Source organism: Callorhinus ursinus, unplaced genomic scaffold (assembly GCF_003265705.2).
Source record: "Callorhinus ursinus isolate GAN/ISIS: 27379988/994484 unplaced genomic scaffold, GSC_fseal_2.0 scaffold24, whole genome shotgun sequence".
Taxonomy (NCBI): Eukaryota; Metazoa; Chordata; class Mammalia; order Carnivora; family Otariidae; genus Callorhinus; species Callorhinus ursinus.
The window spans coordinates 30,817,900-30,834,112 of record NW_027397086.1 but is presented as its reverse complement, the minus strand read 5'-3'; the positions used below and the strand labels follow the sequence as shown (position 1 = coordinate 30,834,112).

Sequence of the window (16,213 nt, the reverse complement as noted above, 5' to 3'; positions counted from 1 at the left end):
TATATACCTTGGCTTTTTCATTTAATAACATATTTAGAGATCATTCCATATTAGTACTATGGATGATCTTACTCTTTTTAACGGCTGCATAGTATTCCATTGATTGGAAGAAACTTTAAAGCATTTTTAGGATGCTCAAAGAAATAAGTTAATTGATACTTTCCATTTAAAGAGAACTCAAAATTATGAAACAAAAGAAATGCACCAAGAGCAGGTTAATGTGGAAAAGAACCAACTACAACTCTTAGAAATTAAAAATGTACTTAGTATATAAAAAACTTAAAAGATGGGATAAATTTTATCCTTTACACCGCTGATGAAAGAATTAATGGGTTCGAAAATACTAAGAGTACTTAAAAGACATAGAGGATTAATTGAGAGTGTCTAGTATATATATAATAAGAATTACAGAAAAAGAAGATGTAGAGATTGGTGGAGAACTAATTTTTGAAGACACAAAGGTGGAGAATTTTTAGCATTAAGGAAGGTCCTGAATCCTCGAATCAAAAGTAGACCCTAGAGTGTCAGGTAGGTTAAATAAAGATAAATATACATTTAGACAGGTTGTAGTAAAACTTTAGAATATCAAAGGAAAAGAGAAAATCTTAAAAGCCACCAAAGTTAGAAGCCAGATTACCTACAGAGGTATAGTTCAACATTATAACAGAAGGTACCTCATCAGCAGCAGTTGATGCTAGGAGATTATGAAGTAGTAGCTTAAATACTAAGGGAAAATAATGCCCAGTGCCATATCATATCCAGGTAAACTGTTATTCCATAATGAAGAATTTAATTAGGTGAAATGATAAATGTTATTAATTATTAATAGCAGAAAGATAATTAGTTTTTTGGGGGAGTACATTTAAAACAGTTAAAACTAAAGTCTAGATTTATTTTCTGGTAGTAACATTAAAAAGGAAAAAATATGAAATTAAGTTTTAGTAATGTTTTATTTACCCCAATAGGAATAAAATACCATTTCAACATGTAATCATTAAAACATTTATTGAGATATTTTAGTGTCATTTTTTAATCTTAAATTTTCAAAATCCAATGTTTTAACACTTAGAGCACAACCCAGTTCAGACTGGCCACATGTCAAGGATTGAAAAGTTACATGTAGCTAATGGCTACCAAACTGTACAGTGTAGCTTTAAATAGTAAAAACAAATAGGTTGTGTGTAATATGGTAAGGTTCCTGTCATGTTCAAGAAGAAGATAGAAATATTAAGTAATTTCAGACTCTTTCAGAACAATATATAATTAAATATATACAATGAAAAAAATACTAAATTAAAGGTAACTAAAATAGTAGACATACAAAGTATAACTCGCTTCCAAAACAGAAGTGGGAGAGGGGATGTTGAAAACATGATCAGTTCAGTGGAAGATGGGAAAGCTTAAAAAAGTAAAAAAATAAATAAAACAAAGGAAAGGGATGATAAGTAGAAAACAAGAAGTAGAAATAGACCCAGTATGTGAGTAGTTCATAGTAAGTATAAATGAACTGATCTTTATTAAAAGACATGGAGACAGCAATTTGAATAAAAACCGAAATCATCTGTATATTCATTATAGAGATACCAAAACTAAAACTGCCCAAAAATGGGAAAAGAAAACTAATGTAGATTATCATTATTGGACAGATGGAAGACTAAAGGCTTTAATAAGGATAAAGTGAAACAGTACGTATTAATAAAAGGAAAAATCAACTAAGAACATAAAATAATGATGAACTTTTGTATATAACTTGAAATTTGTATATTTTAAAAAAAACAGAAAAACCAAAAACAATACAGATAAGGAATTACAAGTCTATAATCATAGTTAGAGATTTTAATACACTTCCATCCCAAACTCATAAATCAAGTAGATAAAAATTAAGCTATAGAAGATTTTAAAATATCTTGGACAACCTTTCTACTAAAAATAGAAATGCAGGATAAGATTTTTAAAATATATTTTTTAAATGTGTAGTTGAGCTGATAAGAAAGAAAGGAATCCTAGGGCCAAAAATGAAGTAGACGCTAGAATGCAAAGAACTAAACAAGTATTCAGCTGGCTTTTACCCTGGAGGCATCTGCCAAATGCGGGTGACCTTGAGCTTCTGTTTCAATATGTATAAGGAGTTACAGTGGACAGGAGAGTTAATTCTATGGCCAGTTGAAGATGAGAAGTCTAGTAGAAAACTGCATAAGGCTGGGACTCCAAAGAGCTATACTTACAGCATAAAGGTGATCTAGAAACATACACCACCTTGTTCATGTAGACTATGACATTGGTAGAGGGTTGTCAGAAGATCTCCTCAGTGAATGTCTGACCACAAGTCAGTCTTCATGCATGTGTGGGGCCCAAATTCACACTACCATATGGTCCAAAACCATCTAGCCAGCAATTTTAAATTGGATGCAGGTTGATAGTACTGCCAGGTACCTGCAAAAACAAATGCAAATCTTCTCTGGGGAAGAAAACTCAGTATCATAAAGAAGTCAGTTCTTTCCAGATTAGTCTCTAAATTTAGTACAGTTTTAATCAAAATACCAACAGCTTTTTTTTTTAACTTAAAAATTCATATTGAATAGCAGAGTGCCAAGAATATCAATTTTGAAGGAGACTAAGATGGTAGTCTTCCAGATATCAAACGCAGTCTTAGGACAGGGATAGATTAAGTGCCTAATGAAATGGAGTAGAACTTCCAGAAACAGACCCATGCATATATGGAAATTTGATAGATGACTGCGGGGGCATTACAGATCAGTGGCAGGGTAAATGGAAAAGAGAGAATTGGTTATATACATGAAATAACTGCAAGTTAAAGACCTAATTATGAAAGCAAACCATTTAAAGCTTTAGAAGAAATATAGAATATATTTATGTTCTGAGAGAGGATTTTTTTTTAAAGGTTTTATTTATTTATTTGACAGAGAGAGACACAGCGAGAGAGGGAACACAAGCAGGGGAAGTGGGAGAGGGAGAAGCAGGCTTCCCGCCAAGCAGGGAGCCCAATGTGGCGCTCGATCCCAGGACCCTGGGATCATGACCTGAGCCGAAGGCAGACGCTTGACAACTGAGCCACCCAGGTGCCCCGAGAAAGGATTTTTTAAGATACAAAAAACACAGATCATTAAAGGATTGCTAACTTCAACTGCATTAAAATTGAAAACTTCATTCTAACCAAAGACATAACAGTGTGAGAAGATAAGCTATAGGCGGGTGGGAGAAGATATTTTCAATGCACATAGCCAAAGAAGGATTAGTATGCAGGATATATAAGACAATTACCCTGGAGCAAGATAGGCAGAGAATCATATAAGAGAAGCTAAAATGAGCAATAAATAATGGAAAATTTTTCAAGCTTCCTAGTTATCATGAAAATGCAAATAAAAATAAACAATGAAGAAATACTAAGTATTGGCAAAGATGTTGAGAATTAGAAACCCTTGGACATTGATGGAGTATAATTGGTAAAATTATTTTGAAGAGCAATTCAGCAATATCTGGTAAAATTGAAGATCAAACAGATTTTTAAGAAATTAAGGCACGTGTAAATAAGGAGATGTGTAAAGAAGGTTCGTTATAGCATCATTAGTAATAAAAGTTGGAAACACATCTCCATCAAGAGGAAGATAAATTCCAGTATACTCATACAATGGAATACTATACATCAGTTAAAATAAATGAACTAGAAGCATCAGCATCTGAGATACATTTCAGAAATTCAAGGTTGAGCCAGAAAAGCAAATTGTAGAATGAGCTATACAGTGTGATACCATTTATATAAAGTCTGAAAATATACAAACATAAGTTTGATGAGGGTATGTATTTGTCTTATTTGTTCTCTGCTCTATTCGCAGCACCTAGAACTGTGCCTAGCACATAGTGGGTGCTAATTAAATATTTATGGAATAAATTGAATGCAAAACAAAACTATACATTGTTTATGGATACATACTTAGAATCTCATGATATTAAAAACTTGCATGGGGAGTGACAAATTTTGGATAGTGGTTCCCTCTGGAGAGGGAGGGAGGGGAATGGGATTGGGGAGGGATATTCAGGGTGCTTCAGTTGTGTTTGTAATGTTCAAAAGAATCTGAAAGATAACAAAATGTTAAAATTTGATAAAGCTGGGTGGTGGGTATCACAGGTTTTTGTTATATTCTTCATAGTTTTCTCTATGTTTTTAATATTTTACAATTTATTTTTTCTTACCCAAAAAGAAAAGATGTGTTGAGTTGTTTGCCCCTACTCAGAATGATCTCTGACTAATCTGCTGTTAGAATTTGTTCTTTATCAATGTCAGCTCTCATTTGCTGCTATCAGTGTGTCTGCTTTAGTACCCCACACCTACAGATTTGAATTTGCTTATCTCTTGGTTTGAAAACCAGGTTTTGAAGCTTTAGAAGTACATATCACTTAAGAGTTTTGCATGAGGATCTGAGGGGTCCTCTGGCATGAGCTTAAGTGTGCATTACTTATTAATATTAACTTCCATTTTTTTGAGTGCCTACCATATGCCAAACCTTTTGTGAAGCACTTTTCATACAATTTTAATTCTCACAGTATCCTTATGTGAAACAGATATTGTACTCATTTAAGGAATGAAGAAATTGCAGCTCAGATAAAGAGATTTGCTCAATATCTTTAATATGTAGCAAGTGGTAGAGCTGGAATTCATGCTCAGTTCAATTAGACCAACTCACTGTACTGTTCAGAGATGTGGGCATGCATTTCTTAGATAGTGATTTTACACATACTTAGTAATGTCTTCTAGTTCATTTCTTAGTTTTTTAAGGTTTGCTTATCTTGTAAAATAAAAATATTGATAGTTGGGAAGGGTATTTTCTGTTGCTTCATACTTCAGGAAAGTAAGGGAAAAATCTGTAACAAATTCTTAAGCCCATTATACAGGCTTACTTCTCATTCATAAATATATGTAAAATATATGGATTTAAGAGTCCATTTGATAATCAAGGCCCCCCCAGTATGAGATTACAAGGGCAGTTGAGATTATCATAAGTATTCAGTGCCTCTTTTAAATATTTCCAGGATCTACTTTTCCCTCCCACTGTCTTTGTTGGTCTTTTCCTGATTGGTATATTTCAAACACTATAATGTAAATGCAGTGCTCATCACTGGGAACATGAAATTTCTTACTTTGCAAAGGATGTGGAATTGCACAAAACCCTGAGAGTGATATTAGAAAACTAGTCAATTACATATAAAATCATTGACAAATAAAGATCTGATTGAGTTAGACTAGTTATCAATTAAAAGGAAATGACAGAAATGAGGACATGCTATTCAGAGAATTCAGAGAATTATGTGAATATCTCATGGGACTAAGGAAAGGCCCTTGGGAAAATGGATAAAGCCCTTGAAGTTTATATAGAAATGACTCTCTGTAGTACAAGACTCAAATATGAAGTAAGGGTGTTATATTTTGCTGTCATAATTTTGTTGGAAAAATTATGCAGGAAAACCCATTTAATTTATTCTTATTCTACAAATTTGCATATGTTTATATAAATATAAGATAAATGTTAAAAATTATTATGATTTTAGTTTTTAGATAAAGACAACACTTTTTTTCCCTTGTACAATGAAATGTTGGTACCTGTTTTAAAGAAATTCTATTTCAATTGCTGTTATCCTTCACCAATTATCCTCTGATAATGAAGACTTCAATTTATCCAGATGTCCAGTTTATCCAGAACTATTATAGTCATATGTTGGGGTTTGATGGGAACATATGGAGCAGTTTTATAATTCATAAACTCATAGATTTCAGGGTGTATGGAGTGTTTCCTGTTTATTAGAGACTATGGAGTTAAAAACATTTTACAATCATTAAATTATTAGGCTAGACTGAGTTTTAATTTGAGAAGATTGAGCCAGATCTCCAAGAATTTGTTTAACACTTTACATTCTCTGCATCTGCTTGCTTTAGTATAAGAATTGTGGATACTTTAACTGGTCTCCTAATCTACATTCTTAGTTTTCTATAATTTATTCTCTTCACCAATGATTCTTCAATACCAAGATTTTTAACAGGTAAAATTTTGAGGCAAAATGAGAAAACTAAAGTCAAAGTGTTGAATTTTTCATTAAGGTAAATTTATTCAATTCAAATTATTAGCTTTTATTCCAAGATTATATTCTTTGTACATTATTGGTATTAAAATATTTTCCATGCAACAATGGTAATTTTTCAATGGCCTTATTGACAAAAATTTTAAAACTGATCCCCCACTTCATTTTATTTGTTATGAAAATCCAAGAGTTTTGGAAACTAGCTACCTCAGAGATCTTTTTGAAACTCTTATCATTTCCTTTTCTTACCTAAAGCCTTTAGGGTGGACCACTGTGGCCTAAGGTGGTATAATGCCACTGGGGTTTTGTTTTTTTTTAAGATTTTATTTATTTGATAGAGAAACAGTGAGAGAGGGAACACAAGCAGGGGGAGTGGGAGAGGGAGAAGCAGGCTTCCCGTGGAGCATGCGGGACTTGATCCCAGGACCCTGGGATCAGGACCTCAGCCGAAGGCAGATGCTCAACAACTGAGCCACCCAGGCACCCCGCCACTGGGGTTTTGAATCCATATGTGCATTAAGTATTTTCTGTAGACTAAATAAAATATCTTATTTTTTCCCTAAATTTTTTAAACGTAAGAAGATGCTCTGTGATGATGAACAGTTTATTTTAAAAGTTTGACTTTCCAGTTGCCTTTTGTCATGGTGTATTTTTTCAGTCGTTTAATTCCTGTCAGGAAGTCATTAAAATATTTTTACTTTAAAAAGCCTAATCAGTAAAGATAAAACCATAGGGGGAAAAAATGGACTTGACAATTTTGATTTGTAAAAATTTTGATATAGTAAGAAAATATATAAACCACATAATAAGATAAAAGTATATATGGAAAATATATTCAACATACTGTCTTTTTTTTCAACATACTGTCTTTGAAAAACTGAGGTATATTATCTTTACTATAAAGAGAATTTATAACTCTAATAAAAATAATACAGCAATAGGAAAATCAGTAAGGAATATGAATAGCAATTCACAAGAGAAAATAATCTTCCAATTATTATGAAAAACGTTCAACTTTACTAAAAATAAAAGTTTCAACTTAAGATTTTTTTTTCCCCTGACACTTAGCAGAATTAAAAAATAATCTGTGTGACAGGGCTTGGAGAAGTGGACACTGTTAACTGCTGGTGGAACTACGTATCAGTATGTTCTTTTGAGGATAGTTTGGCTGTATGTATCAAAAGCCTTACATTTTTTAAAATCCCTTTTTACTTAGCAATACATTTTTCTGGGGATGTACTTAGAAAAATAACTAGGGATGTGATTAATATTTAGCTATTAGGTTGTTCATCATAGTGTTTTTTAGTGTAAACTCTTTTACACTACATAAATTTTTACACTAAATAAAACCATTTAATGGTTTTAGTGCAAACCATAGTAAAAAATTGGAAGCAATATAAACGCCCAGCAATTGCTTATTAGTTTAAAAAAGAAACAAGATACGGTTCATTCATACAGTGAAGCTATTCAGCCATTAAGAATGATTTTGTCAATAAATCTTTAGTAACATGGCAAAATATTTATGACATGACATTTATTATTGAAATATAAGAATTAGGCTATCAGTAACAGTGGTTATTTTTATTGTGGACTTTTTTTCCATTTAAAAAATATTCACCCTCTCCCTCTGACCCTCCCCCAGCTTGTGCTCTCTCTTGCTCACTCAAATAAATCTTAACAAATATTCACCCTCTCCCTCTGACCCTCCCCCAGCTTGTGCTCTCTCTTGCTCACTCAAATAAATAAAATCTTAAAAAAAAAAAAATGCAGAGGGGTGCCTGGGTGGCTCAGTCGTTAAGCATCTGCCTTCCGCTCAGGTCATGATCCCAGCGTCCTGGGATCAAACCCCACATCCGGACTCCCTGCTCAGTGGGCAACCTGTTTCTCCCTCTCCCACTCCCCCTGCTTGTGTTCCCTCTCTTGCTCTCTGTCAAAAAATAAAATCTTAAAAAAAAAAAAGCAAAGATCTTTAAAAAAGTTACTGGGAATCACTACAGAATAAATCCATGATATATTCTCCTCTTATTTCTACTTTTCAACACACAGTACTTCTAACTACTGTTGCCTCTGAGTATATACCATCCCCTTACATGCCTCTGTACCTTTGCTTATCCCTTGGTCACTTAGGGAGTACCTGCCTCATCTTTTAAAATCAGGTCAAATGACCCCACCATGAAGTCTTTCTTGACCACCCTTTTCTTTCTTTTCTTTTCTTTTTTTAGATCTTATGTATTTGTCAGAGAGAGAGAGCACATAAGCAGGGGCAGCGGCAGGCAGAGGGAGAAGCAGGCTTCCCACTGAGCAAAGAGCCTGACACAGGACTCGATCCCAGAACCCTGGGATCATGACCTGAGCCGAAGGCAGAGGCTCAACCAACTGAGCCACTCAGGCGCCCCTGATCACCCTTTTCTTTGCTTATTCCATGCAATTATTTTGTACAATTACATATTTATAATTTTTTTCCACTAGGTAGTGAACCCCTATCTCATGCATAATAAATTTTTGTGAGTACTTATTACATGCCTGGCACTGTGTGTGTTGGGTACTACAGATCTAACAATGAACTATGCAGACAGTTCCCCTGTCTTCAAGGAGTTTATAGCCTTATGAAGTTATTCCTTACACTGTATATTAAGTGTTATGACAGAAATAGAGAGTACTTTGGAGATTAGAAGATTGGTAAATCTATCCCAAGCTGGATAGAGAAGGAAGTCTTCCTGGAGGGGATGATAGCTAAATAACAAAAAGAAAGGAAGTGTTTAGTCAGGTCAAGGGGTAGAGTGAAGGTGGTTTCTAGTAGTAGAAACAGCTTGTACAACAGCTGGGAATTTTAAAACTGTGTTAAGTTTTAGGAAGTTTGTTATGGTATTTATGGATACTGAGGTTGATTTCTGATAAAAAATAATTAAATATAATTTTATCTTGGAAGAAGTTCCAGAATTCATTTCTTCTCTCTACAAGAGATTAGGAAGTAATATATAACAGCATATGTTAGAGAAAGCATCCTAATGTTGAATTAGGCAGAAATTCAAGTGTTGAAAAAGAAATAAAAGAAATTCAAGTGTGATTGGTAGGTTTGTTGTTTTTTAAGTATTTGTATAGAATATATTCTCACTAAGCATTGAGAAATTAGTGTAAAATAATTAAAAGTCTGAATTACAGAGTATTTTATTGGTATATCTTGTAATCTTAACTGGTCCTAATAAAATATTGCTACGTATGATTATTTGGGGGAATGCCTTTGAATTAATAGATTAAAAATATGGCATTTTGTTAGTAGTTTTTATATGTAAATGTGTTCTAAATAGAAAGACATTACTTGTAGCAGGGTAAATATTTCTCATAATTATGAACCCTTAAAGCTTAACATATCTCCCTCTGCAATCAAGTCTTCAAAATCTCCTCTGTCTCCTATTAAATTGTCTCTCACCATTTGTGTTTCCTATACAGATTCTAAAGTTCTTTTTTCTCTCTAGCACTGTTCCCCAAACATCCACCTCTAGATCCACTTCCAATAAAAATCAATAATATAAAGCAAATTGATAAAATTACATTGTGGTCCTCCTTAAATCATAGTGTCCTTTCCTGATTATGTGAATTATGCTTACTATTTATTGATATCCATATCACTGGGTTTATACAGTCAGTTTGTAGTCCTTTTTTGTTTGTTTTCTTGATTAGGTAATACAGAGACTGTTTCTCAAGTTTTCTTTAACAAGAGATTAAATAAATCAGTTTTTCTTTTCTGCTTTGTAGATTTCTTGATAACCGGCTGTTTGCTACCTGCTCTGATGACACTACAATAGCACTATGGGATCTGAGAAAACTGAACACCAAAGTATGCACTTTACATGGTCACACTAGCTGGGTGAAGAACATCGAATATGATACTAATACGAGACTCTTAGTAACATCAGGATTTGATGGAAATGTCATTATTTGGGACACCAACAGGTTTGTGAATAGGAAACCATGTTAGGATTGTGAACAACAACAAAAAAATTTTTTAAAGATTTCTTTATTTGTCAGAGAGAGGGAGAGAGAGTGAGCGAGCATGTGGGGGGGTGCAGAGGGAGAGGGAGAGAGAGAATCTTAAGCAGACTCCCTGCTGAGCGCAGAACCTGGTGTGGGACTCCGTCTCACAATCCTGAGGTCATGACCTGAGAAATCAAAGAGTTCGACCTTTAACTGACTGAGCCACCCAGTTGCCCCCCAGAAATATTTGTTTAAAATGGTAGAGAAATTCAGTGTTTTGTCTTAGCTTTCATATCTCTTTAGGAGAAAGAACCTGACTTCGGGAAAAATAATCAAAAATGATTCCATCTTTTGTTACTTGCTCTTAGTCATATATTGCAACTAAAACATTTGGAGAAAAGTTTATGGAAAGGAGACCAAGTAGTACAGTTAATAATGAAAACTGGTTTATAAGATGAGTTTCCTAAATTTAAGGAATTTAAGGAAAAATATTTTTGTTATTTCCTCTGTGGAACAGAAATGTTTTTCATTCTTCGGTCCTTCAATTCTAAACTTACTTATTTTGTAATTTTTGTACTTTTTTTCATGCATTAAAATAATAGTTTCTCAGTGGGAATGTTTAGAAATAATGTGTGGTGCAGTTTTAGTTGTCACTATGGGAAGAGAAGAGAGGATTACTGGCATTTAGTAAACAGGGATCAGAGTTTCTAAACATCCTGCATGGAACATTTTGCACAGTAGACTAGTCCCATCTAAAATGTTAGTAATGCTGCTGTTGTGAAACACTTCAATGAAATGTCTCCTTATGGAGAAGTTGATTATTTAAAAAACCCTGAAGTTTGGGACACTTGGGTGGTTCAGTTGGTTAAGCATCTCTTGATCTCAGCTCAAGTCTTATCTCAGGGTCGTTAGTTCAAGCCCTGCGTTAGGCTCCGTGTTGGGTGTGGTGCCTACATAAAATAATCAAGAAAAATAGAGTTGAAGTTTGAAAAATAATTAAAACATACCTATTGCTAGCCATGGTGAAATGACAATGCAGTAATACACCAGGACCATTTCTGAAATATTCTTTTCAGAGGTCATATGTAAAAAGAGAGGATATTCTTAGAGATTTCTAACTATGCATATTGTTTGAGCAGAGGATATACAGATCTCTTTAGACTAAGACAAGCATACCTGTTAAAATTTAGAAGTTTATTTTTTTTAATTTAGAAATAAAATTTGAATAGGAATATGGATGGTAACTTCCAAATTAGTGGACAAAAGCTAGTAAAACATGATCAATCCAACAGAAGCAGAGAAGGGGGAAAATCATTTTTAAAAAAGAGGTAAATTGGGAAGCACAAAAATATGGTAGGCAGAAAATCCAAATATCAATAATCGCAGTAAATATATATAGACTAAAGTAGCCAGTTAAAAGATAGATAGGGTTAGATTGGATTAAAAAAGAAAACCAAACTATGTTCTTTGTAAGGAACACACCCAAAACATGCAAATGAGAAAGTCTAAAAGTAAAAGCATGGGAAAAAAATAACAGGCAAATTCAAATCAAAGAGAAACAGTTATATTTACATTAATAACAAACAAAATAGAATATAAGGCATAAAGCATTATTAGTGGTTAAAAAAGGTACTGTGCTAAAAGGTTTATTTCACTAGAACATAAAAGAATTCTTATCTTAAATGTACCTAATAACATAGCTTCAAACCATAAAAAGCAAAAATGGACAGAATTACAAGAAAAAACTAAGAATCCCCATCTCAGTGGAAAATAGTAACACTATTCTCTCATTTACTAATAGATAAAATAGACCAAAAAATTAGTAAGACCATAGGAGGTCTTATAGTAATAAACTTGATTTATTAGGCATATTTAGAATTCTCCCAACAAATAGTGAATACATCCTCTGAAGCAAAAGTAGAACATGTACTAGATTACAAAGTAAGTTTCAACCAATATCAAAGATTTGTTATCACACAAATGATTTTTCCTGACCTCAGTATAGTTAATTAAAACACAGGTAACTAAAAATTCCCATGTTTGGAGATTTATAAACTCACTTCCTAAATAATTCATGGATTGAAGAAGAACTCATCGGGAAATCAGTAGACTAAAAATTAGTGAACTAAGCATTATACTCAAAAAAACTGGAAAAAGGTAAAAAGAGTAAACCCAATGAAAGATTATGGAAATAATAAAGATAAAAGCAGAAATTAGTAAAATTGAAAATAAATGTACAATAAAGTTTTTTTTTTTAAGCCTGCTTTTTGAATCTCTGGTAGGATTCATCCAGAGAAATAAGACAAAAGAATAATCTTAATAAAAAAAGAGACAAAATATATATATATGATAATATCACTTTTATGCCAATATACTTGAAAACTTTGATGAAATAGTTTATTCAAAAAATACACCTTAGCAAAACTGATCAAGAGAGAAATAGAAAACCTAAATACACCTGTTACCTGGACTGATATTTAACCAATATGCAGTGATTGAGGTGAAGTAGTTGTTAAAATATTAAACTACTTCTGTAGTTAATACAGAAGTTAAATGTGGTAACTGTAGTTAAATGATAAATAGCCACTATCCTGAATCATCCCCGGGCAGTCATATCCTGGCACCCTCTGGTTACCCAGGCCCTTCTTTTAGGGATACCTCCCTCAAGATCTCCCTATGATCTAGTAGCTAAAGTCCCCCTTAAACTACCCCGTTTCCCCCACTTTTTTTTTGGTTGTTCAGCATCTCATTTAATTCTGAGAACAGTCTCATGAGTTAGATAACTATTATCCCATTTTATTTATTTATTTTTTAAAGATTTTATTTGACAGAGATAGCGAGAGCAGGAACACAAGCAGGGGGAGTGATGCGGGGCTCGATCCCAGGACCCTGGGATCATGACCTGAGCCAAAGGCAGGCGCTTAATGCCTGAGCCACCCAGGCACCCCTATTATCCCATTTTAGAGCTAAGGAAACCAAGGTCAGAGAGGTTGGGTATCTTGCCCACATGACTGTCAATAAGACAGTAAATTATGAGCCAAGAGTCAAACCCCTGGTTTATAGACTGCTGAGAGGCACCCTTTGTTGATGGAAGTTTTAAGATCTTACAGTAGAGTAATTCCAGGACTCAGTTCCAACACTGCCAACTGCATCAATTCTGACTGGCTCATTTTCATGCATTGCTGGTTATTTAAATATTCTAAACATTGCCTCTGCCATAGCCATTAAAGAAATGGAAAATATCAATTAAAATTTATCTACTAATAAAACAGCAGGCCTGTCAGTTTTACAGGTGACTTCTGTAAGACAGTACAAAAACAGAACATTCCAGTTTTATTAAGTTGTTCACATTCCAGAAAAAGGGAAATCTCCTTACCTCATGTATGAAGCTAGTATAACCTTAATATATAAACTCAACAAAGATAATATTAGAAGAGAAAAAATGAAAGGTCAATCTGTAATGTGAATGTAGATACAAATATTCTAAATAGAAGAAACTGAAACTTCTAAGATATTAATCAGAATATCATGACCAAGTTGGGTTTATTCAGGAATGACAAGATGATACATTTGGGGCGCCTGGCTGGCTCAGTCAGAAGAGCATGCAACTCTTGATCTCGGGGTTGTGAGTTCGAGCCCCATATTGGGTGTATAGGTCACTTAAAAAAGATAAATCAATAGAAAAAAAAATTTTTTTTATTTGACAGAGAGCATGCACAAGCTGGGGTAGCAGCAGGCAGAAGGAGAGGGAAAAGCGGGCTCCCTGACACAGGGTTCGATACCAGGACTCTGGGATGATGACCTGAGCCAAAGGCAGACACTTAACCAACTGAGCCACCTAGGTGCCCCTATCAATAGAAATTCTATTAATATAACTTATCACATTAACAGATTAAACAAAGTCCATATGATTGTTTTAATCAAGGAATAAAATTCAACATTCAATCATAATTAAAAACAAAAGAGAGGACATTATTACCAGTCTTATAGAGATTAAAAGGAATATAAAGGGATACAGTGAAGAACTTTATGACAACAAATCAGACAACTCAGATAAACAAATACCTGGACAGTCACAAATTACTTAAACTGATTCAAGAACAAATAGAAAATCTATAGACCCACAGACCTAAAGCAAGTAAAAAATCGAACTGGTAATTTAAAAATCTTTCCACAGTGAAAAGCCCAGTCCCAAAAGTCTTCACTGGTGAATTTTACCAAACATTTATAGAATAAATAATATCAATCTTTCACAGACTCTTCTAGAAAATAGAGGAGAACACTACCAAACTCATTTTATGAGGCTGGTATTATTACTCTGATACCAAACCAGACAAACATCATAAGAATAGAAAACTACAGACCAATATTCCTCAAAAACAAAAAGAAGAAAAATAGATACCAAATCCTCAAAAAAATATTAGCAAATCAAACCTAGCATCATGTATAAAGGATTATATGTCACAATAGTAGAATTTACCCAAGGAATAGAGGGTTGGTTTAATATCCAAAAATCAATGTGATACATCATATTAATAAAGGTCAAAACCCATAAACAGGATCATCTCAAGAAAGGTAGAAAAGCACTTGACAAAATCCAATACCCATTTGTAATAAAACTGGGAATAATAGGGAACTTTTATTCCCTAGACAGCTGATAAAGGACATCTGAGAAATTTATAGCTAAAATCATTTTTGTAAAGATTTTTTTTTTATTAGAGAGAATACCCTAGTGGGGGGTTAGGGGCAGAGGGAGAGGGACAAATAGACTCCCCACTGAGTGGAGAGCCCGACGACACAGGGCTCGATCCCAGGACCCCGAGATCATGACCTAAGCTGAAGGTAGATGCTTAACCAACTCAGCCACCCAGGCGCCCCTGGCTAAAATCATCTTAATGTTGAAAAACTGAATACATTTACCCTAAGATTGGTTATAAGGCAAGGATGTCTGCTCCCACCACTTTTATTCAATATTGTATTGGAGGTACAGTTGCACTGGAAGTGCAGTCAGGCAAGAAAAAGAAATACCAGGCATCCAGATTGGAAAGGAAGAAGCAATCTTCATATGTGGATATGATCTTATATATAGAAAATCTTAAGGATTCCACAAAAATACTAGAACTAATAAGTTCAGCAAGGTTACAAGATATACAAGATTAATATACACAAATCAATTGTATTTCTACTTATAAGCAATGAACAATCTAAAAATGAAGAAGATTCCATTCATAATTGCATCTAAAGAAATAAGATACTTAGTAATGTATTTAACAAAAAAAAGTACAAGATTTTTACACCGAAAACTATAAAAACATTGCTGAAAGAAATGTAAGAAGATGTAAATGAATGGAGAGGCATTCCATCTTAATGGATTGGAAGACTCAGCATCATTAAGATGGTAATTTTAGGGGTGCCTAGCTGGCTCAGTCAGGACAGCATGTGACTCTTGATCTCAGGGCTATGAATTCAAGCCCCACATGGGGTGTAGAGCTTACTTAAAAAAATAAATAATAAGATTACAGAGGACACAAAAAATTTTTTTAAAGATGGCAATTGTCTCCAAGTTAATCTATAGATTCATTGCAATCCCTGTCAAGATTACAGCTGTCTTTTTTGGACCAATTGTTAAGCTGATTCTAGAATTTATTTTTTATTTTTATGTTTTTATTTTTTTTAAAGATTTTTATTTGAGAGAGAGAGAATGAGAGAGAGCATGAGAGGGGGTAGGGTCAGAGGGAGAAGCAGACTCCCCGCTGAGCAGGGAGCCCAATGCGGGACTTGATCCTGGGACTCCAGGAGCATGACCTGAGCTGAAGGCGGTCGCTTAACCAACTGAGCCACCCAGGTGCCCCTGATTCTAGAATTTATATGGAAATACAAATGACCCAGAATAGCCAAAACAATCTTGAAAAGAAGAACAAAGTTGAAAGACTCACACTCTCAATTTTAGAACTTACTACAAAGCCATAGTAATCAAAACAGTGTTTATTGGCATGGGATAGGCATATAAATCAAAGGAACAGAATTTTGAAAGTACAGAAATAAACCCTTGCATTTATGATCAGTTGATTTTCAGTTCAACAAAGGTGCCAAGGTAATTTAGTGGTTCAGAAAAGGATAGTCTTTTCAATAAATGATACCTGAG

At 33.9% G+C, this 16,213-nt stretch overlaps 1 protein-coding gene across 2 annotated transcripts in view; it reads left to right on the top strand.

Annotated features, from left to right (window-relative positions):
- Positions 1 to 16,213, top strand: part of DCAF10 (DDB1 and CUL4 associated factor 10) — a 44,436-nt gene that overhangs the window by 13,729 nt on the left and 14,494 nt on the right. For both annotated transcript variants that reach the window (XM_025888268.2, XM_025888270.2), the window contains exon 3: positions 9,850 to 10,047. In XM_025888268.2, coding sequence (XP_025744053.1) covers positions 9,850 to 10,047 — 198 coding nt within the window. The remainder of the gene's footprint in view (positions 1 to 9,849; positions 10,048 to 16,213) is intronic.